The sequence below is a fragment of the Gambusia affinis genome, linkage group LG23, assembly GCF_019740435.1.
Source record: "Gambusia affinis linkage group LG23, SWU_Gaff_1.0, whole genome shotgun sequence".
Lineage (NCBI taxonomy): Eukaryota > Metazoa > Chordata > Actinopteri > Cyprinodontiformes > Poeciliidae > Gambusia > Gambusia affinis.
The window spans coordinates 10,156,846-10,180,169 of record NC_057890.1 but is presented as its reverse complement, the minus strand read 5'-3'; the positions used below and the strand labels follow the sequence as shown (position 1 = coordinate 10,180,169).

General features: G+C 40.3%; 1 protein-coding gene across 16 annotated transcripts in view; it reads left to right on the top strand.

Annotated features, from left to right (window-relative positions):
- The window catches only part of wnk1b (WNK lysine deficient protein kinase 1b), an 89,418-nt gene that overhangs the window by 37,108 nt on the left and 28,986 nt on the right, over positions 1–23,324 (top strand). For 13 of the 16 annotated variants that reach the window (XM_044108106.1, XM_044108115.1, XM_044108112.1 and 10 more), the window contains exons 3-12: positions 4,881–5,053; positions 9,544–9,764; positions 10,314–10,471; positions 16,588–16,676; positions 16,947–17,086; positions 17,190–17,269; positions 17,354–17,533; positions 18,088–18,151; positions 18,539–18,732; positions 21,402–22,790. In XM_044108106.1, the coding sequence (XP_043964041.1) occupies positions 4,881–5,053; positions 9,544–9,764; positions 10,314–10,471; positions 16,588–16,676; positions 16,947–17,086; positions 17,190–17,269; positions 17,354–17,533; positions 18,088–18,151; positions 18,539–18,732; positions 21,402–22,790 (2,688 nt within the window). The remainder of the gene's footprint in view (positions 1–4,880; positions 5,054–9,543; positions 9,765–10,313; positions 10,472–16,587; positions 16,677–16,946; positions 17,087–17,189; positions 17,270–17,353; positions 17,534–18,087; positions 18,152–18,538; positions 18,733–21,401; positions 22,791–23,324) is intronic. The other 3 variants (XM_044108121.1, XM_044108120.1, XM_044108107.1) reach the window with 2 other exon arrangements.

Here is a 23,324-nt window from a genome sequence, read left to right as displayed (position 1 = left end):
TGCAGCCAGGATGTGATTAAGATTTACAGGTACAGATTTTGGAGTAAAAGACTGACTTTCAGAAAAATCTGGGTCAGAGGTGGACCCGATGAAAGGCAAATTGGGTCGGCAACTCGTTCTTGAAGAGGTTGGACCGAAGGTTTACGGTTTGGTACGGCTTTCAAAACAGTTTATGATGCTACATTAGCTGTTTCAGTTGGGGAATGAACTTTTCCTCTTGCTTTCATGTCTTGTACTCGTAGATTTTTTTTGCTTTTTCAAAAGTCAAAAATTTTTTGAAGTGCAAATGTTGCTTCAAATCAGCAACCAAAATTATAAACAAGGTATGTTTCCGTAAGCAAACCTCAAGGCACTATGAGGCACTAAAATCTAATAATTGTATTAAAATGTATTATTGTGTTTTTTTCTTACGTTTTTAGCAAAGTTTGAGCCACTGTATGCCTTTTTTTTTTTAGCTCGCACATTTGATATTTTCAGCCGTTTTGTGTTTTTATCATAATAGCTTTTATTAAATTATTTGTCCTTCTGCTCTTTTTATTTTTACAAGTTTTTTTCCCCTTTAATTTGGAAACATTACCCTACCCAGGGAGCCAATTGGTTTTGCATGTGTTCAGTATAAGTTAATTCACATAAAATTAAGGTTTTAGCAACCAATTAACAATTTCCTCTCATCTTTCTTTGTTTGGTCCCTCATGTAAATAGAAGAAAATTGCTCCAGTTCCACAAAAACCCTGAGAAACGCACAGGTCTTTGGACTCAGATAATCAGATGCAATTATTGTTCTAAATTTAATCTCCCCAGGAGAGAGCCCAGCTATTACCCTTGAACTCTGTTATTTTGTTATTTTTTTCCTCGAGTCCTGGTTTTACCGTGAGAGAATAGTTGTTTGCTGGCACAAGTAGCAAAGCGGTCAGCTGTAGCCTCGGCCCATCTGCCGCTGGTTGGTGTGCGACAGCCCAGAGACGGGCAGAGCGGATGATCGCAGAGTGCTAAAACTCAGCGGGACATCCAGACCTATATGAGCTGATCAGTGGGTATCGACTTTCTGCTCCTCTGCAGGAAATGACATAAAACTGTAACAGTGCAGATTGCGTTTCTGCCCGTTTGCTTGTTTGTCGGGCTGTCTGCGAGAGCCTATGTGATCTGTTTGTGTGTGTGTGTGTGTGTGTGTGCTGTCCTTGGTTGGCTTCTGCAGAGCAGAAATAGGCCAGACAAAATTAGAGCTGTCACATACTCAGGGATGTATAGGAGGCTTCTTTGAAGCCCTCAGATTGGCTGAGGGAAGGCGGTGACAATGCAGAGCCCGGGATTAGAGAGTGTGAAGTCCTTATGCCGAAAAGAAGCGTCTGTGTGCGAGTGGCAGATAAGAAGCTGCAGATTTAAGTGCGCGGGCATTTCTGTGTGAGGTGGAAGGGGTTCATGAGAACCTGAAAGAGATGATCTTAACTGGAAAATGAGGGGATATTTTGGAGTCTGGCAAACTCAAACCTCATGATGTTTTTGGAACGAGGGAGGGAGGGAGAAAAACAACCACACTCAACAAGAGAACCTATGTATTATGGATCAGATTAACCCACATCCTGACATCCCTTTAGTCTTTTTATTACACACGTACAGTGCCTTGCGAAGAAAATCTTTTGAATTTCTTCACATTTTTTCTTGTCAATTGCAGACCTCAATGCATTTTTGAGATTTTATGCAATGCACCAACACAAACTAAGTCATTATTGTGAGAAGGAAGAAGAAAAAATATGGTTTTAAATATTTTCTGGCAAAAATCTAAGAAACCCCTTTTTTAAAAAAAAAGAAATCCAGCACAGACACCACCTGTGTTTCCATTACAGAAGTGCACAAAACTTTGATTTTCTACTAATGTAGGAAAAAAACACACTATTTCATAATTGGAGTGTTCCCATTAAGTTAGAAATGCAAGTAAAATCACACTTGGATACGTTAATGTGATGTCATTGAAAAACCATTCCACACCATTGTCCTCCTACCACTTCCTGTCGTTGTTTTCATATTTTCTGCCAGTAGCAACATCCGGTTGTTGATCACGACTCGTGATGAGAAAAAATGTCTTTCCATAACAAAATTGCTTTGCTTCCATTAAGAGAATTTATGTTTGTAATTCCAATATGCATAATTATTTAGTCAATGGAAACACAAATTGGGTGTTGACCACTACCAGTGGTGCACTTGTCAAATCTGGCCTTTAGAACAAGCTCTGGTCAGATGAGACTCTATATTGTATGGTTTTTATCCACTTGCAAAACATTGAGGCAGAAAGCTTTACCTTGCACTCACCATCTGTACCGTAAAACATAGTGGTGGCAGTGTCATGCAGTGGGCATGCCTTTCTTCATTGGGACAGAGAAGCTTCTAAGTTAGGATAAGTCAAATACAGGGCATATCTGGAGGAAAAGATGTTGCAGGTTGACCTTTCAACAAGAAAACAATAAGTGGTTCCACTTTACAACTTTGCTCCGCTCTGTGTTGGTCCGTCATACAAAAATGGGAAAGCGCTGCCGTGGCAGGGAAATCTTTTGCAAGGCTCTGTACTGTACTAAGTGGCATCTTCAACTCCTCTGCTGTTTCTCAGTCCATTTATAGACTAAAAAAGCAAACATTAATATTGGATTAGTGAGTCCTCTCAGACTTCCTGTCTGCTGTCTCTAGGCATGTCTGTCTGTGGACACACAAATATGCACACATGTGGTCATGTTTCTGTCACTTCGCTGGACATTAAGTGGACCCACACTGCAGACAAGCTGCGACTCTAATCAAAGGCACTGGTTGTTTGGGTACATATTTTTACAGCAAAGATGTTTGTCATCAGGTTTAAGCCTAATCTATATAGTTTCTTAACAGATTCATTTGGGGGCAATACACACATTGGGCACAAATAGCTGAATGATTCTGGAGTGAAGAAAGAGAAGAACCATCCAATGCCCAGTGGAGGGGCTCTAAGTGTTATGGGTCATCTGGGTCTTTCTTAAGTGCTGCTGGGAAATGCAATACTGTCTTCCAGGCAGTCAGGTGACCAGCGGCTACAGTCATGTGACCAGTCAATCCGGTCATGTGATCGCAGCTGGGGAAAAAGAGCCGAAGAAGAAAATAATGGGAGTAAAGCTTAGTGGATGATTTGTGCTGTCGGCTGCTAATGGCTATCATCAGGAGAAGTGGATGCAGCGGCAGCAGCAGGATGATGAAGGGATAAGCTTTTTCAGGCCGTCTCTTCCACGGAGATGCATTATTTCTGAAAGCTTCAGTGTGATTCAAAGCCCCTTAATGTGCTGGAGAGTGAATAAGTCATATGATGGAGACAGAGCTCTGGGTTATACAGTATGAGCTCATCACCTCAGTTATTCCTCTAATCTTTGAGGTTGCTCACAAGCTTTTCTAAAAGCTTAAAAAAACATTTCAGAAGAGGTGCTCATTGTGACTCCGTTTCCCTGAGCTGGTTATTGAGCTTTTTCAGTAATCTGAAGCAGTGCATCATCTCTTTTATCACTTGACGATAATATGCTACTTTCTGTTTGAAAGACAGAGTAGCCTTATTGCCTCTAAAGAAATTGGACATTTTCTCAAAAATCATGGAATAAACTGTATCTTTGAATTGTTCAAGTTAGAGATTTCCTCTTTATCTCACATAATCCACTGAACGTTATTTTTAATGTTTAATTCATTCAGCAATAGCCGACCCTGTTGCTCTTTCTGTGTTCATCTGTCTGCTACTCCCCTGACGTTTCATCCTCTAAAAGGGTCACAGACATTCATTGACATAAAACATTCTGGATATCAGTTTAATCATTGGTTTTTATGCTTTTAAAACCTTTTTTTTTTTTCTCTGCCTAAATCTGGTGCAGTCTCCTTTCACCGGCTGTAGGAAGTCCATGTTTGGCATGCAGCTTAATAGTTTGGAGTCACTGAGGTTATTGCGGCTTTATTTGTACACAAATCCCCTCAGAATTGAGGATCCGTCACCTTTTTCTACTGCAAAGATTATGTTTATTTCTGGGCCAGCGAAGTGCCGAATGTGTCATTTAGCGGTTTAGGACTAATAAATTTTGTTCAAGCACAATGGATGAAAGCAAGAAAGCACACACAGGCATATTTTAAACCCAAAAATATCATAATTCAAACAACCTCTGTGCAGTGTTTTACTTTTTTTTTTATCCTTAATTAGGTCACTTTCTCCTGAAAACTTCAGTGATGTCTTATCTAGATTTGATTGACGCATTTCCATTCCTCGTTATTTATACAAGTGCCTTGCCTTTACACTGAAAGAGTTATTGTTCATTAAAAGGATGTTTTTCATTATATTTGTAAGGGTTTCATAATATTCACCAGAGCAATAATTACAGCCCTCATCTGAAGTTTTGTTTCCGAATAATCATGATGATGAAATAACATCTGGCAAAGGATATGGCTGCCTATTTCAACTTGAGAAACCAGTTTGCTATAAACAATCTGAGCAACATGTTGCAGCCTGAAGGAGGAAGAGATGATGGACTTTCAGACTCCCTCTAATGGATGTTTGTGGCTTTAATTGACTTGAAGGCAAAAGATCACATTGATGTGAACAGGCGAGAATTATTTCAAGATCTGTTTTTGAATTTTTTGTTCTGTTTAGATGCAGCATTAAAACCAAATTGTTTTTGCTCAACCAGTTGACTCATTTTGTAGAAAGTCAGCTTCACCTCTGCTGATTATCTCTTCCTTCCCCTAGATTTGATTGTAATCGCAGTTACTATGTTAATGTCTTTGATTTGACATAAAAAGTCTCGCAATCAGATTTCCATCGTGCACTGCTTGTATGTATCATTTGTTTTGCCTCATCTTTACCAAGTGTCTCTCTCTCTCTGTCCTGTGTGCAGGACCGTAAGCTGTCCAAGTCGGAGCGCCAGCGGTTCAAAGAGGAAGCCGGGATGTTGAAGGGTCTCCAGCATCCTAACATTGTCCGTTTCTATGACTCCTGGGAGGGTTTGTGCAAAGGAAAGAAATGTATTGTTCTTGTCACTGAGCTCATGACATCTGGCACGCTGAAAACGTGAGTACAGGAGCCTTAAAAGTGTTTTGTAATGCACTTTTACACTTTATGCTTTGTAAAATGACTTTTCCAAATATTCCTTGTATATATAGCATACAGTTGTTTTGTTCCCTCCTGTGAGCATATACTTTGTAAAACCACTTTTAGTCTTCTGAGAATTTGCAGAAGTACAGACAGAATATCTCACCCATTCGTCTTTGTAAAGTTGCTCAAGTTCAGACGGAGTGTGCCTGTGAACATAAAGATTATTAGTTGGATTAAGCTCTGGACTTTGACTATGCCACTCTAACACACGTCTGTCTTATCCAAAAAAAAAGAAAAGAAAAAAGTGCGATAATGAAGAGACTTTACAATATACAGGTTTGGATATTAGCACCACTGACATCAGTCAGTTTCCGCCTGCCCCATTCTCAAAACTCAATGTGTTAAAAATAGACATTCCATCTCTAAATGCCTCTCTGTGCTGATCGGAACAGACGCGCGTCTGTGTACGTCATTGTTGCAAAAAAAAAAAAAAAAAAAAGGCAATAAGCTCGCGCCACATGGTGCATCATGGGACACCGTCAGCACACCTGCCAGCTGCTGTTTCTGCTGCAGATTCCTCTCATTCCTGGCGTTGCTCCTCTGTGCTGTGGGTAGAGGAGCACTGATATATGACCAGACTGTTACAGTTGGGGGGAGACGGAAGAATCTTGGAGAGACGCTCGACGTAATTTGAAAAAAAAAAAAAAAGCACCGAGGGGGACGTGACAAACCACTGACTCACCTGTGACAGAGGAGGCAGAAGTATTTGTCAGAGTACTTTTCAGGAGAGTGGCGCCCTCCGCTGGAAGACTTCATTATGAACGAATGCAATCTGAATTTACAAACTCATATTTATTAAACACATTTTTGCTCTGCAGCTTTTGATGACATAACATTAAATTTCCTGATAAATGAAAACATGTCGTTTAAAATATAATAAAACCAGAATGCTTTCCCACTTGCACTACACTGAAACTTGTGCAGCTTTGCTTAAAAAGTCTCCAATCAACATATCATCAAGATTAAAGCTTATTTTCCGCATGCAGCTAGCTCTTTTTGAGGTTTTTGTGAGAACTTGTAGCCTGTGTGGTGGTGCGTTTACGGACAGGATGAAAGCTGTGCAGGGGTTCGGCTTCAGTCCAGATGAGTTCTCAGAAAGGAGAGGTGCTGGGCTGTGCTGAGGCAGTGGAAAAAGAAAGAGAGATGGTGGGGGGCCTGATAGGGAGGGAGAAAGATGGTGAAGATGGAAATCCTGACCAGCACCGCTACAGTGCATGAAAGGAACTTTATGCACTGCGTTTGTAAGAAAAGTTTGTCCTGCTTTTTGCTGTTTATCAAATATTACTAAAGTACCTTAAAGGTGACATACATATCTGCGTACTTGGATTTGTGTCCTGGAATAAGAGCGAGTTTGAGTGACTTTGTGTGGGAGAAAGGCTGCGCAGTGTCACTTCAGAGCCTCTGCGTGCCACAGGGTTTAACTTGTCTGTCAGCGCCGCTTTGACTCCAGAACGGGGGAGAAATAAAGCAGAGGAGACGGGTGAAGGAATGGGAGACGGAGGGGAAACGAGGTGTCATGTTTTCTGCGCGATATGTGGGAAGTGGAAATAAAAGATGAAATGAGGGAGAGAAGGCAGATCCACTTTTTGTGGTACACTTGAAGTATAATTTTTCAACATATTTTTTGATTTTTAAAGCACTTCCTGTAAAGCACTAACCACAGTGTTCTGGACTTAAACATCCGTGTTTTGCATTAGTTTAGTGAATATTAATATGACTCGTGAATTCAATGAAAGTATTTTTGTCACTTATATAGCAACTTCCAATAAGCCAAAAACTTTATTTGTGTTACATATTTTAGTCTCATGTTGCAGTAAATAAGCTAAAATGCTCTTTTAGCTTATTCACACTGTTATCTGTGCAAGGTAGAGATGCAGCAATGAATCCTCTGGTCACCGGAATCGAAACATTTTTACGTTTGACTGTGAACGCACCACACCATGTCACTGCCATGTTGCAGTGACCACACTCTTCAGTGTGAAAGTTGTAACTGAATGTGTAAGAATTTTAATGAGATTAGAGAAAGGACAGAAGATACAGGCTGTTGTTAGCAAAGCTAACCACATAGTTGGAGACAGTTCTGTCTTGATAGTAATAATGTCTTTGGTTTGATATAATAGTAAAATCTTTCATCATTCATCTTTAATTTTATTTTATTGCCATGTGGGAGATTACATTTTCAAGTGTACAAAAAATGTGAGCTATACCCAAAATATAAAACACATTTATATTCAATTGGGTATTTGTGCTGCCAACAAACTAAAGAATTTACTGGACATTACTGAGGAAGTAATTTCTTTGTTTTATGTTGGAAATTTAGTTTTGACATTTCAATTTAAACTTAATTATGTATGACAGAAGTAATACATAGTAGTACTTCTGTCAGCTTAGATCTGCTCATAACAGGATATTTAACTAGCATTAACTTTAAAAGGTTGTCATTTCTCTAATGTTGTGGCACCATTTCATACCATACCCTTTAGCAGTGTGCACCACATTATGTTCAGCTGAACAGTACTTGTAATATTTGTATTAAAATCATAAACTGCACTGCAGATAGTAATTATAAATGTATTTCATGACTGGTTTTGCTGATGAAACCAGTGACATCTTAGCTGGTGTTTGTGTACTGAGATGTTTGTTGGAGAGGACTAGCTTGTGATTTCCTGACCAACAGTTTTTAGGCCATTTCTCATCAGCTTGGACAGATTTGCAGCTGGAGGCTGTCAGCAGCTCTTTTCCTAGAGTTTTTTTAAATTTTTTTAGCATAAGTAAAGAGAACGGATTAAGCTTGAACTGGGAATGACCCGATCAGATCAAAGAGAAGATTAGTTTAAGATGCAGAAGTTACTCTAACAAATATAATCACTGTAAATCACTTTATTCTTTATATTGTAATTCCTGTTTAATAAGGTCATTTAAGCAAATGGGAGATCTCCCTTATCATTGAGCTGATCAGAAGAAGTCTGCGCCATTTCAAATCCTTCTTTTGGAGAACTGTAAGAAACCTGAATTTAAATGCTGGCGAACAAACATGGCTGAAAGCCGATGGGTCATTTCCTCTTACAACTCTTCAGTAGAAACAGTAGCAATGCGCTGTAACCATTTCAGTTGATTTACTCAAATTAAAAACGTTTCAGTTTTAAGGTCGAGTCTCTCCTGTGCTGTCGTTGCGAACCAGGTGGATTGACACGTTTTAAACCACCAGCAGGTGTGGATCTGTGTTGGCTCTAAAAATCACATGGCGGCCTCTCAGTGGGTGTCTCCCTGTTTACCGCAAGGTGTGTGCTGGGAGAGGCTCGAAACATTCATGTACCAAACAGGAATAAGTGTGTAGAGGTAACGAACCGGTCTAAATTGCTTTAAGGTTAAAAATGCAACAAGTGCACAGTAAATGATTGCTTGTTGTTCTCAGTCATCACGATTTAATGGGTTTGAAATAAGCAGCACAGGAATCGCTTGTCTTGTATTTATAAGATGCAATGAATGATGCGAGATGTGAGATTGAAGGCCACCTGCACTCTTTAAAACCAAATTAGGAGCATCTCTGATGATGTGGGTCTAAATGTCTTCTGCTGTTGCATCGGAATGATGAACATTTTATATTTTATGGAGACGATGTTTGGATCCTTTTCGTTTTAGGAGCTCGAAATGTAACGCTTAATCGGTGAAATAGCCTTTCTTCGTTCGATCTCAAAAGATAAGAAGAGCTTTTACTTTGCAGCTTACATTCTTGAATCCAGGGTCATTATGCAGTCACGAAAAATAGGGAAAGGATTGTGCTTCTGATATTTTAAAAGTTTTAAAAGTCCACATCTTTCTTTCATCAATGCTTGTCTGCCTGTGTTTGCTTTTTTATGTTCCGTATTTAAAGTCTTGCCATAATGGAAAGCTTTCACGGGAATATTTTGTATTTGTATGTCTTAATTGAGTGGTATTTTAGGCTGCCTCTGATTTTACAGGCAGGGGAATTAATTTCAATAATGGCCATTCTAATTTTGAGTTTGTGCACAATGATGGGGTAATTTATAATGAGCTGCTCAGGCCTGGACTGTCTGACAGAAGAAAACAACGGTTATATAAGTGTTATATTTTATCTAATGTGTTGTGCCCTTTCCGTCTGCTCCCCTGTCTTTATTGTCTGCAATGCCAAACCTTGATTTGGACTCATTAATTTTCCTGTCAGTGTCTCCCTCAAAAATTATTTATTTATTTTTATTTTTTTTGGCTACTTGAATGCAGATTCTCCAAAAAATATTAATAAAAACAATCAAGCTGTGATTTAACTGTCTACAGTTGAGGTTCAGTTTGGATTTCAGCCCACAGACGAGACAGACTGATGTCATTTTAAGCATCCTGCTCAGCCTGACACCGTTTCTAATTTCCCTTTCCACCCCCTGTTTCAGATACCTGAAGCGCTTTAAGGTGATGAAGATCAAGGTCCTGCGCTCATGGTGCCGGCAGATCCTTAAAGGTCTCCACTTCCTGCACACCAGGGCCCCGCCCATCATCCACCGGGACCTGAAGTGCGACAACATCTTCATCACGGGGCCCACGGGCTCTGTGAAGATCGGAGACCTGGGACTGGCCACACTGAAGAGGGCCTCCTTCGCCAAAAGTGTCATAGGTGAGAGAAACGTTCGGGCGAATAACAACCGAAGTTTTAAAGGGAAACGGCCTGCATATTTTGCAGGAGTAATACCTACTTGAAATGCAAACATCTACACACACATTAATTTTATTGCTAGTTGTTAAAGTGAGCTGCAGGTATTTGGAAAGTAGCTTCAGCGTGTCTGCTGGTATGTTGGGGGTTAGGCTGTCTGAGGATGTAATGGCTGCACACATAAAGAAAATAAAAGCCTGGCTTGTTTTCAGTTGAATAGCCATGTAGCTGACCACAGGTATTTTCTTCATGATGGCTCCGAATTCCTTTTCCTTTCTCCTCTACCTTTAAGCGAGGTCCACAAATTGTTTGTAGTAATTACGGAGACCACGTACAACTTTGTGGTTTGCTGCATGTTTTTTCTAAATTACATTTTACGACCTGAATTTGACTGTCAGGAATGCGAGCGTTTTCCTGGGATATTTCAAGAAATATTGTGGTGATTCAGACATTTAAATTTCTGCCTGTTTTTTTTTTTTTTTGTTTTGTTTTTTTTTTGTTGTCTTTTTAAAGGTACCCCGGAGTTTATGGCTCCTGAGATGTATGAGGAGAAGTACGATGAATCCGTAGATGTCTACGCCTTCGGGATGTGCATGCTGGAGATGGCCACCTCCGAGTATCCCTACTCAGAATGCCAGAATGCGGCGCAGATCTACAGACGGGTAACGAGTGTAAGTCTCTGCTTCCTCTGAGCTCCTCCGTCAAGAGTTTTGCTGCAGTTAGAGGTCGGAGCCGAAAGTCTTGTTTGTCTTTTTGTCTCATATCTCCATCCTGTGTCCGCTGTTTCCCCTCCGCACTTGTTTACTGACTGTATTAATAAGTTTGGCATGAGCTTCAGGAGTTTCAGTCATATGATGCTGTTTTTTGTTCTGATTAGTCCTTCTATGCACTCTTCCCTCTCACTGCAACTCTATTTTGTTCGTTTCGCAAAATAGAGTTAAAAAAAGGAAAGTTGCAAAAAACATGGAAGGTGATCATGTCGGGTCGCAACAGCGTCAACTTAAAGATTTGGACCTCACTGCTTGAGTTTATTGTATTTACTCTTCTATTTCTGCCATATTTTTAGCTTAAACGGGCAAGGTTTTTGTGTAGTTTGTATGGGAAATACTTGTATCTCTAAAAATCCATACATCCATTGATCTTCATTTCCTCTGTCCAACCATCTTTCCATTTGCCATCCTGTCCATCCATCAATCCAGCTCCATTCGATTCTTAATCCCAACAATGAATCAAACTCCGATAAAACTCAGTATTCAATCTCTCCCTCTGTTCATCTGTTCAATAGTCCATCTGTCTTTGATCAATACACCAACTGTTCATCTTATTGATCTTATCTACTCCAATTTTCTGACACATTTGAATTTAAGGTCTCATTTTAAGAAATAAAGGGAGATATTTGAGATATTTCACTGTAGGTTTAAAGAATCAATATTAAGCTGAGTTTCAAAATATTGAACTCTTTCAATAAATTCTTTCTCTTTTTGCTGTGCTTGCAAAACCATATTAAATAAAAGCTCTTTGATTTCATTAAAGCACATCAGAACGAGTGTTTAAATGTTCAATGTTTTTATTTATTTGGATAACTTTAAACAACGTTTACATCAATTACTATTGATGTCATTTGTTAAAAATACCTTTCAAAATATATTCTGATCATTTCAAAGTTTAGTTTCAGAGACTGTTTGATTCAGTCCTTGCCGTTCCCACCGCTTCTGTTTTGCTTGCACATCTAATTGAAAAGATTCAGATTTAGATTACTTGTAGCGCTTTGAGAAAACAGAACCCGTCCCCTGTCCTGGTGTCCCCTCCGCCGCCCCTTCGTTCTCAGTTTGATTTAAGACGCTACATGAGCAGAATAAATTCGGACGGCGTGGTTTTAGATCTGATGTCTGGCTTCCAGCCCCAAATCAGTTTTGCCTTCCTGTTCTTTTTAATCTCGCTTTCAATTTTTTCATGAGTCACTAAAACCTTATTGAGTTATTGCTGTGACCCCAGCCCTGGGATAACTCAACTGTTTTTGTGGATGTGGTTGTTTAATGTCTACCTAGCAGACAGTTCTCATATACTTTAATCAACATAGCATTTTGCAAAACACAAATCCCAAACAGCCGACTTTAGTTGTGTGTGTGACGGCACCTTGTGATCGCCTCAGGCCGCCTGATCACCAGCTTCCCTTCACTTCTTGGGGTTATCCAAAGGTTAGCAAAAAAAATACTTTAGGTTATTGATGATTTTCTTGAGGGTTTGGTTGCCCAAGGAGATTTGCATTTTGTTTGCAGCGCTATTTGGAAATTTTCATGTAAGTGATAAAATCTCTGAATGCCTGTGAGCAGAGTTTCTCTGGACTGGCAACCAGTCCTCTCGAATGCTTTTTTATTCATTACTGCTCCACATTTTCTGTTCTCTTATCTAATATTTAGCGTCTTTTATAGAAAACGTCCTACAGAATAATGCATCCAACAGCATGTTTGACTGTACGTCTCCTCAAAGCTCTGACGACCCACACCCTTCTCCCCCCACTTCAAATCAGAGGACATTAGATCTACTTGTTCCACTTCCACTGTCTTTTGCCGTTTATCTAGCCGGTTATATAATTGTCCTTCTAACAAAGAGATGCCTTCAGTTAGAGCAATCTATGACCTAATAAGAGGAGTGCTGCACCGATGCCACAAATAATTAAACCCGTTGTGAAGGATAAGTGGAGAATTGAAGAAGGATAGGACAACTGTATCTTTTAGTTTAAAATAAATCCAAAAACTTTGAAGAAGACAGGGTGGCAAGGTAGGATGGAATGGATTGTTTCTGTGGTAACATTGGTTACTGCTGATATAATGTAGAGCTAAATAACAACAGATATGGTGTTATTTTGTTATCTCTTGTGACTAAGCCACATTTTTCTTACATTTTCACCTTTTCATTCCCCACTGCCCTCAGAGAGCATTTATTGTTGCAACATATAAAACTGATATCTGGTGTTGGAATCAAAGGTTGTTGTTTAAAAACGTTTTCCTACTCGCTGAGCTCATTCTCGCAGATATATCTCTTTGTATTACTGCATTAGAACTTTGTTTGCCTTTACAGTTGCTTTTCAATCAATCAATCAATCAAACTTTATTTGTATAGCACATTTCAGCATCAAGGCATTTCAAAGTGCTTTACATCAAATCAAACACAAAGATACAATGCAACATAGAATCAACAATAAAAACACAACACCAAGTCAGATTCCGTCAATAAATTTGCAATTTATTACGTTTCAAATACAACTCTAAACAAGTGGGTTTTTAGTTGAGATTTAAAGGAAGTCAGTGTTTCAGCTGTTTTACAGTTTTCTGGAAGTTTGTTCCAGATTTTTGGTGCATAGATGCTAAATGCCGCTTCTCCTCGTTTGGTTCTGGTTCTGGGGATGCAGAGCAGACCAGAACCAGAAGACCTGAGAGTTCTGGAAGGTTGATACAACAGCAGCAGATCTTTAATGTATTGTGGTGCTAAACCATTCAGTGATTTATAAACTAACAACAGTATTTTAAAGTCTATTCTTTGAGCTACAGGGAGCCAGTGGAGAGACTTTAAAACTGGTGTTATGTGCTCTATCTTCCTGGTTTTAGTGAGAACACGAGCAGCAGCATTCTGGATCAGCTGCAGCTGTTTGATTGATTTGTTGGACAGGCCTGTGAAGACGCCGTTACAATAATCAATACGACTGAAGATAAACGTATGGATGAGTTTCTCTAGATCTGGCTGAGACATTAGTCCTTTAATCCTGGAAATGTTCTTCAGGTGATAGAAGGCCGTCTTTGTGACTGACTTTACGTGGCTCTGAATGTTCAGGTCAGAGTCCATCACTACTCCCAGGTTTCTGGCCTGATCGCTGGTTTTTAGTTGTAATAACTGAAGCTGTGCACTGACTCTAGATCGTTCCTCTTTAGGTCCAAAAATAATAACTTCAGTTTTGTTTTTGTTCAGCTGGAGGAAGTTTTGGCACATCCACACATTTATCTGTTCTAAGCATCTGTTCAGTGATTGGATGGGTTCTGAGTCTCCTGGTGACATCGTAATGTAGAGCTGTGTGTCATCTGCATAGTTATGGTAGCTAATATTATTTCCTGTTATAACCTGAGCTAGTGGGAGCATATAGATATTGAATAAGAGGGGTCCTAGGATTGAACCTTGGGGTTTGAACCATGTGACCTTTGACCTCTTTGATGAGAAGTTTCCAATTGAAACAAAGAAATCCCTGTTCTTTATGTACGATTCAAACCAGTTAAGCACTGGACCGGAGAGTCCGACCCAACTCTCCAGTCGATTCAGTAATATTTCATGGTCAACAGTGTCAAAAGCTGCACTGAGGTCCAACAGAACCAGCACTGTGTTTCTCCCACAGTCCGTATTTATATGGATGTCATTGAACACTTTTACCAGGGCAGTTTCTGTGCTGTGGTGAGACCGGAAACCAGATTGGAAGGAGTCAAAGCAGTTGGTTATCGTTAGGATATCGTTAGGATTTAATTCTTTGTGGATTCAAAAAGGTACCTAAATGTTTCCTCAGAGGTTTTGATTCATGTTGACAGGATGGCATCACGCAGTTGAAGCAGATTTATTATTTTTTTCACATCCATAAAGTCCAAATCTCTGGCTGCTGTGGAGACCATTGAAGTACAGTGAAGTCATGTTCAAAATAGCAGCTTGAGACGATTTGAGCTTTGTCAAATGGTCCCTCATCTTGCTCGAAGCACCCAGCAGAAGGTCTTTACCTAATTTATATGGGACTTTTTCAGCCAGAATACTCAAAGATTTAAAAGTGGATTAGGTCAAAAAGGTGATAAGGTCAATTTTTTGCATCTGCTGGGAGTTTGTTAAAAAAATTAAACCAGAATTTCATGCAGGTTGTGAACAAGTAAACCTAATTTTCATGCTGCTTTTTGAATTCAGTTTTCTTTTAGTCGTCGAGGGGAACCAAGTAAAGGCTAAAAGCTAATAATCTTGTTGCCTAGTGGTACAGCTTGCAAACACTAACTAGCTTATTGTACAAACTACATTTTTGTGTTTGTTGTAGTTATTTGCTTTTTTTTCTTTGTATGACTAATATGAAATATAGGAGAGAAAAATATTAATTTTAGGATACATTTGTGTTCAAGACGCTAGCATTATGTTTGGGGTTTTTTTAGGTAGCAAAGTTGAAATAGTTTTCTGATTGTTTTTCAATTTCCTGACGGGTTATATTTTGTCTAAGAAATCAAATGATTGTATTTTTATGGCTTATTTTTTTTATACTTTGCCAAACTTCTTCTCCTTGCTGAACATTCCTTCTTTCCAATTAGCCTCATTTAACTAAAATCCCTCCCTTCTTATACCAGACTTAATGCCATTACATCGTCCATCAGTCCTACTTTTGTTTGGCTTCCCAGTGGTGTGTGTGTGAGAGAGAGATTTTGTGGCACACAGATATGAGGGTTTGTTATTTCATGATGAAGCAGCCGGAAGGCAACATGCTATGAAAGAAAAGAAAAAGGTGAAGGAAGAGAAGGATGAATATTTTCTGGTTTGCAGGTTGAGTGATCCCAACTTTGTCTTCATCAACTTGTTGAGTTTTGTTTTCATTTCCATTCACTTCTTTAACAGCTTAATTGGTAAGTTGCTATTTTGACAAATTTTAAAGTTTATTGTTTGAGAGTTTTTAAGAATTTGAGTTATGTTACATCATCAATAATTGCTGATACTTGATGTGTGCGCCTGATTCCCAGTTATGTTGATTTAAATGATTTATTTATGAAAAAAGAGCAATAAATTGAATGCATTTAATATGCTATTTACTTTTCTTTTAAGGTTTTCCTATGGAAAGTAGCTTCAGCTTCAATTTTAGCTGGTTATGCTTTATTTTAATTTTTTTTAACTCTTACTTGCTCATCAGTGGATTGTAAAGTAAAGTTCAGGTAATTTAAAAACTAACAATGTTCCCAGAGGTGCATCAATATCGTTAGTAAGGACAAATGAAGTGAAATCTAAAAAATTTAAAGGTTTATAATCATTTTTGAATGTTTTAAATGTTCCCAGACATGTAAAAAATGGTGATATAATTGTTTCTTCTATTCATCAGTAGAAAGTTTAACTACATAATCCTCTATTATCAATTGTTTTATTTTTCCGTTTCCCTTTTTTTCTCCCTTTTGTTTCTTAAATTTCAACCATTTCTTAAATTTATTTTTTAGATTTTGTTCCATTTTTTAATCTATTTTACATTCTGAGCTTTAATTATTTTTTCTGTACCCAGGAAGCCATTATATTGTTTATTACAGGAGCCCTGCTGATTATGTCTGTCGGTGTTACATCTCAAATTTGGCTCTTGACTTCTTAATTGCTCTTGTGGGGCCCGTGGTTCATTATTTTCCTGTTCAGCTGACTTTATGTGGAATTTGTCCTGGGGTCAAACTTTTACCAGCTAGTCTCTGACACCGCAGGTCACCTGATCAGGAAATATTTAACCTGAACACCGAATTCAATTAGCTGACTCGGTTAAACATGTGGGTAAGAAGGATTAGATGTTTCAAAAGCACAGTTCAAAGCTAAAAACCTTTATTAAAGTTATGGACAAAAACAGACATTATGTCCAGAGATTAAAAACTAAAAAACTGCACATTTGCTACGATGATGTCGCAGTAAATTTGACCCTGGGAAAGAACAAAGCTTATTTCACTTCTTTTTCTCCCTGTGTTAATGTTTCTGAAAGCTTCCTTGCTTTCATTGTTCCTCTGTTTTTTTGTTTTTTTATATTTTTTATCGTGTGCAGGGAGTAAAGCCTGCGAGTTTTGACAAGGTGGCCATTCCTGAGGTGAAGGAAATTATAGAGGGCTGTATAAGAACAAACAAAGATGAGAGGTGAGTCACGGGACAAAACCTGCCTCCAAGTATGGATTTCTTTTCTTGACATGTGCTTGCTGAATTTTATTTATTTATTGTGTTTGGGTTTGTTTGTTTTTTGTTTCTCTTTGAGTTGTTTCTAATTTTGATAAACCAGAAATAACCTGCTGCTTTCTGTTGAATCTTCTTAACTGACTGACACATTTTCTTTTACATAAACAGGCATTATCTTACCGAACTAGTAGATTTTAAATAGCTTTATGTTTTAATGTTTCTTAATAATTCCAGATATGCCATAAAGACCCTGCTGAACCACGCGTTCTTCCAGGAGGAGACGGGGGTCAGGGTTGAACTTGCCGAGGAGGAGGATGGGGAGATGATTGCTATAAAACTTTGGCTCAGGATAGAAGACGTCAAGAAGCTCAAAGGCAAAAATATGGAAACGCATAAAGCTTAGTCATAATATCTATGTGTAGGAGCTTTCCTTAGAGGCCTTAGAGTTGTTAACAGCACTATTTCACATCTTTATAGGCAAATATAAAGAAAACGAAGCCATCGAATTCTCCTTTGACCTCAACAGAGATGTACCTGAAGATGTGGCGCAGGAAATGGTATGTCGACTCTTTAAAGGGAGGAAAAAATGTGACTCAAAATGCAAAATATCCATGTTGGGAATCACCTGCGTCTTCTCCCAGGTTGAGTCTGGCTATGTTGCCGAGGGTGACCACAAAACCATGGCCAAGGCGATCAAGGACCGCGTGTCTCTGATCCGAAAGAAGAGAGAACAGAGGCAGCTAGTGCGAGAAGAACAGGAGAAGAGGAAGCTGGAGGCTGAGAAACGGCAACAAGAGGCTTTCAAAGCTCCACACACCCAGGTTTGTTGGAGTGGTGCCTTCAGATAAGATGGTTTCAAAAAATTGTTTTAACCCTGTTTGAGTTATATGAAATAACAGGTTTTGTTCATTATTGCAATCGTTCGAGTCTGTATTTAAAAGTCCCATCTCACTTATGATGCTTCCCTGCTCAATCTGAGATTCATTGTCTGTGAACTACTATTTGTGTATTCAGGGCACAAAAACACATAAACTCATTTAAACATTTCAAAAGTGATTCCAGTATGTCAATAAAATTTGTCTTCAGGGCTGAATTTGTACTTGTTTCCAAAATTGACTAACAGGCCCATTAGTCAAATCCTCCGCCGTAAATAAATAACTTTCCATTAGCCAGTAGCTAAAAGAACATTTGCCCTTGATATACGTCGTCAATAAATGCAGAGAAATTAAAGGTTGGATACTTCAGAAATGTTTTCGTGTGAGATTTTGTTAGAATAATTTTAGTGTTTCACACATTATCACAGGCGGGTCAGTAGTCGTTGAATGTACTCCATACTTGACGTTTGCTTGACTGCAGCTTGTGTTTGTGTTTCTAGTCGAAGACAGAAGAAACGGAGGCAGAACAACTTCACCATCAGCAGACGGGCCTCTCTCACACATGTAGGACCGGGAACTGTTTTACAAACCTAGTTTACTTTTATCTTTAATTTATATTTGATAAGATTGATAAGTACTTAAATGAAAATTAGATTTATAAAAAAAATTAAAAAAACAAGCTGAGTTTAATTACAAGAAAAAATTTAATAGGGTTCAATTTGTGATGTATTAAATTATACACAGCTTGCTGATAATAAAATATGCATGTTGAATCCACACTGGTTTCCCATTGTTTAACTGACTTTAGGCCAAGTGATCCATGTTTAATCAGAAAACACCCCACATCTGATTCCGAACTTTTTTTTATTTGACTTTCCTTAACTTTGTACAGCTGAAGTGAAGCTGCAGCAGAATAACAGGATATTGCCTCCATGTCTCTCTGATTTTTAGCTGAAGGCGGTTTGGACAGCGGACAGGGCTCCTCGGTTTTCTCCTCCGACTCCCCCCACCTGGGTCAGCTGACCATGTCTTACAGCTGCCCCCCGTCCTCCCAGCCCCCCTCCCAACCCCAGACCCCGTACCCCCAAACCCCGGCTGCTGCCTCGCAGCAACATCCAGGTTACTCCCAGCCACCGCAGCCGATGGTAAGTAGCAGCTTCCTGTAAATGCCTCACTGTGGTCACGTCACGTCCGCGAGGCGACTCTCTGCTCACAGACGTGATAGAAATGACTCGGCTGTTTGAAGTGAGCAGTCTGCGTGTTTTTGGAGTGAGCTGGAATGACAGTTTGCAGTGTTTTGGAGTGGGGTTGTGGATAGTTTTCTTTTGTTGCACCAATAACTTTATAGACCTCAAAAAGGCAGCATTTGTTCACTGGTCCACCAAGACGTGCAATTTACAACCTTTAATCTAATTTAAGCAGGAAAACAAGGTTTGTTAGAATTTCCGTATTTAACACAGTCAGAGGTTTCGTCTAATAGTCAGACATTAAGCCGGTTATTCACTTACTGATCCAGGCAACCAGCTGATCAGGCCATTCACTTTTGGTTTAAGAGTCAGTTTTTTTTTTTTCTTCTTTCACTTCCTGTCACTGAGTTGGTTAAAGTTTAATTCATGTCATCTTTGTATTTTGATATACTTGTTGAGTCCATTTCTCTTGATGAAGTCGCAGAAAATTGTTCCTCTTGTGATAATCTCCTTCCAGATTTAACAGGCAGATCATTGTGATTTCCACAGAATGTATATTTAACAAATGTTAACCTGCATTTTTTTTTTTTTTCAGTTACGTTTTTCCCTTGTTCATCCGGTTACTCTTGTGTTCTCTTGAAGTTTTTGTTTTGTTTTAATTTTCCATGTTAATCTCACCTTCTTCCATCCCCTCTCCCCGGCCTGCAGCCTGCGTCACACGGCCGTCGAAGCCGTAGCATGTCTATTTGCGTCCCCCCTTCTTCGTACTCCTTTTCCCACGCTCCTTCGTCCCTGGCCGTTCCTCCGGAACAGCCCGCCACGCCTCCTCCAGACCTGTCCTCCTACACCTCCACCATCTCCCCCTGCGCACCTCTCGCTTCTGAGAGGGACACATTCGCTGGCCGCCTCTCCAAGGCCCTGGAGACGGTGCTGCCCCTGCACTCGGGCTCCTCCCAGCCCGGGGCCAGGCAGCGGAGGGCCAGCCTGCCTGCCCTGTTCTCCACCCCTGTAGGTTCTCGTGTGTAAACCCCCCAGTAGTGGGTAGAGTCAAAGAGGGAAGAGAGAGAAAAAGATGAGAAGCTTTTTTCTGTTCTTGTTAGAAGTTAGTTAAGGAAGCAAATATGCCTATCATTGTTTGCAGTTTTGTAAGAATAGAATTGGTGTCTTTTTTTTTCTTTTTTTTTTAGTTTAACCATTGCATCAACTAGAAAGCTTACAGTGTGAGGCTAAATTAGCAAAAAAAATAATTTAACAAGATGCATTTAAATTTGCAGCTTAAGAAGATCTTGGCATCAGTTTTTGTGTTTGACTTCGCTGGACCTGGATCTTTCCTGCTCTGCATGTTTTAGTGCAACACTAAATGTAGCTGGTGTTTTCCATGTTTCTTGGCTCTACACACACACACGCGCACACACACGCACACACACACGCACACGCATCCAGACACATACATTTTCTGTCAGTAAAATCCTAAGAGAAATCACCAATGATGTGAAGTGACGAAGTAAGGGAGTTTTAACGCATTAAATCACTGACATAAACTGTTTTTATCCATGGTACCTAGATAGGTGCTACAACATTCAACAAATATTTGAAAAGAACATCTTAATCTATTGATTTTTTTCATAATAACAATAATTTAAAAACTGGATTTTTTTTGTTTAAGAGAAAGGAGCAAAGCAAACAGTAGAAATATCAGAAACGAGGCCATATCAGTATTTGTTTTGTAAAATAAGAATTTGATCTTTACACTTTCTTAGTTTATTTTAATCTGACATGACATCTGACATCAAAGCTAAAAGTTTGATTCTTTTAGCTTTGATCAAATTGAAAACAAAATTATTAACAGTGAAGCATTAAGTTAACTTCTCTGAGCTTCAGGTAATTTCAGCATAAGAACTAAAATGTGTCTGAGCTGAGAAACATCCCAAACATCCAGGGTGGGAATCTCCAGGGTCAAGCTGCAACAGCACTGAGACTGTTGTCTTTCTTAGACTCTCTCTCTCTCTCTCTCTCTCAACTTGACCCTCATGTGTTCACATTGAACAAAGACAGTTGTGAGCCGTGATCATGCTCCATGGCACAGACGTCTCGTATGAGGTGCATCTACAGTCAGAACCAAAATCTTCTTCTAGATCAACTGAAGGGGGAACGAAACTGTGTAATTTGTTTTTAACTACATCATGAATGATTAATTCTGTAATAAATACAGTTTATCTGACTGAAGATGCATCTGGACTTTTGCCACGCTTAGAGCCTTTCTGGCGTTTCCTCTTGCCTTCTCCACTTTCTTTCCAACTGTGAGTTTCTGTGTCTTTTCTTATCTCAAGTTTATTTTTTGGCCTGCCTGTCTTTGTGCTGCAGCTGTGATCCATCTACTGTAACCGGCTCTACATCTATGCCTCACTTGCCAACTTTTTTTTTTTTTTATATACTTTATGAGTTAACTTTGCTGCCACCTAACTTGGCTTCCTTGTGTTCTGGTGGATGGATGAGTTTGTTTTCTTCTTATTCAGTTTATTTTAAATTTCAGCGTTTTCTTGCCCCATTTCATTTTTGGTCTTTTCTGTGGTTCTTTCTGCGATTCACCTGAACCTCATTCTCAAATCGATTGTATCTCGTCGCAGCAGCATTCAATGCCACACCCCTTCGGCGGAGGAGCGAGCTCGGCCGGAGGAGTCCCAACTCTGCCGGAGCCTCCGGCTATTTTCTTCCCCGCCATCCCCGAGCGCCCCGTTTCCTTCTCTCCTCCTCCCACCGGCCCTCCGAAGGGCTACAACACCCAGAGACGTAAAAGCACCTCCATTCTGGAGGCGCACACGCGGCACTTCCAGCCCGCATACCCTCGCTACGGGAGCACCCTGCACCCGTTTTCTGGGATGGACACTGCTGAGGGTCCGTCTCTCTTTATGGTGAATCCTGGCTTTGCAGCAGCGGCTCAGAGACTCGGCCCTGGCGATTCTCTGCATCTACCGGGGCAATCCGAGCCGACTTTGTATGGCTATAAGGACATGAGAGCGGAACATGAGGAAGTAGTGAGGCGGCTGAGTCTTAATCAAGCCGCTTTGTTGGACCATTACGAAGCAATGGCGTATGCGGGGTATCCGATGACTGCCCACCAGCTGGGTCACCTGAGTTTCCATCATCAGAGGCAAGCAGCAGCTGCAGCAGCGAGCCTGGGCTTTGATCCTGGTCCTCCACCTCAACCAGGGTTCATCCACTCACAGATCATGCAGAGAATAAGCGCACACAGCCCAATACCTCCAACTCTGCCCCCCATGGCTCCTTCCACCGGTGGTTCAATGTCTTCTTCGTCGTCCGAGGGTTGCTTTCCTCCACAGCATGCATCCTCATCCCCCCTCCCCATTTCTGCACCTCCAGTAATGGCCGATGCGCCGCCTGCTGGAAGTGTTTTTGAGTTCCATCTAGCTGCAGCCGCTGCAGCCGCCGCTGCAGACCCAAACCTGCTGGCGTCCAGGATTTACAGAGCTCGCCGCAGCTCCATGGACCTCCCTCTGGAGGACAGCTCTGGGACGGGGTCGGGTGGTTCGGGAACCTACAACCGCCTGCAGCCGGTAACGGAGGAGCTCTATGCCTACATCAGCCCAGAGCTTCCTTTGCCTCCAGGAAATCTCCTCCTTCACCACATCGGTTTGACCGCAAAGGACCGAAGCCCTGAACCGTCCAGCGACTCGCTGGCCTCCTCTGATGCAGGAGAGTTTCAGTCTCCTCCTCCTCCGAATCTCCCCGCTCAGTTTGATTCGTCGGCCGCTCAGACAATCCCTCGGCCCTCCTCTTCCGCACACTACAATTCCTCGGGGGGAGCCCTTCTCCAAGAACCCCAGGGTCATCCGCCTTCAGTCCAGAGCTTTTTCCCTCCTACCCCGTCGTCTGAACTCCCACCTGGCGGCGCGTCGTCAGCTCAGCCAGAGTCCCTGCAGAGTCCCTGGCCCCGGCAGGAAGTCCAACACACTGCAGCCCACCAGGAGTCATTGCAGGCTGCTGTTCCCCCTCTGGTACAGAGTTCAGACCTCAGAAACCCTTGTGTTACCTCTGGGTCAGTTGCTAAAGGAAATCATTCAGTTATCGTTTTTCAGAACTGGGATGATTTCTTTTCTTACAGGGTTCCTACACTCTTTACAAAAATAACTTTCTGTATTTTATATAATATTAGATTACAGATTATTTACGTTTTTACAAAGACCATAACGGCAAGAAACTGTAACCTGAACAATCTAGAGTGGCTCTCAAAAGTATGAACAATTTCTGTTAATATGCCAGATATTGTAAAATTAAGAAAGCAAGACCATAATCAATTGATTTCTCCTTTACTGTGAACGCCAAGTTTTCTGAAAAACAAATTTATGAGGTGAGAATTATCAAAAATTTATGTGACATTCAAAGGGTTAATTTAAACAAAATATCTGAGGGTGTTCGCTCTTCTGCAACCACTCTATTGCATTAATTTGACATTTTTGCCCCTCTTTGTTTTTCAGTTGAATTGTACAGGATGTTTCACAGTTAAAGGTTGAAAAATGTTTAAATCATAA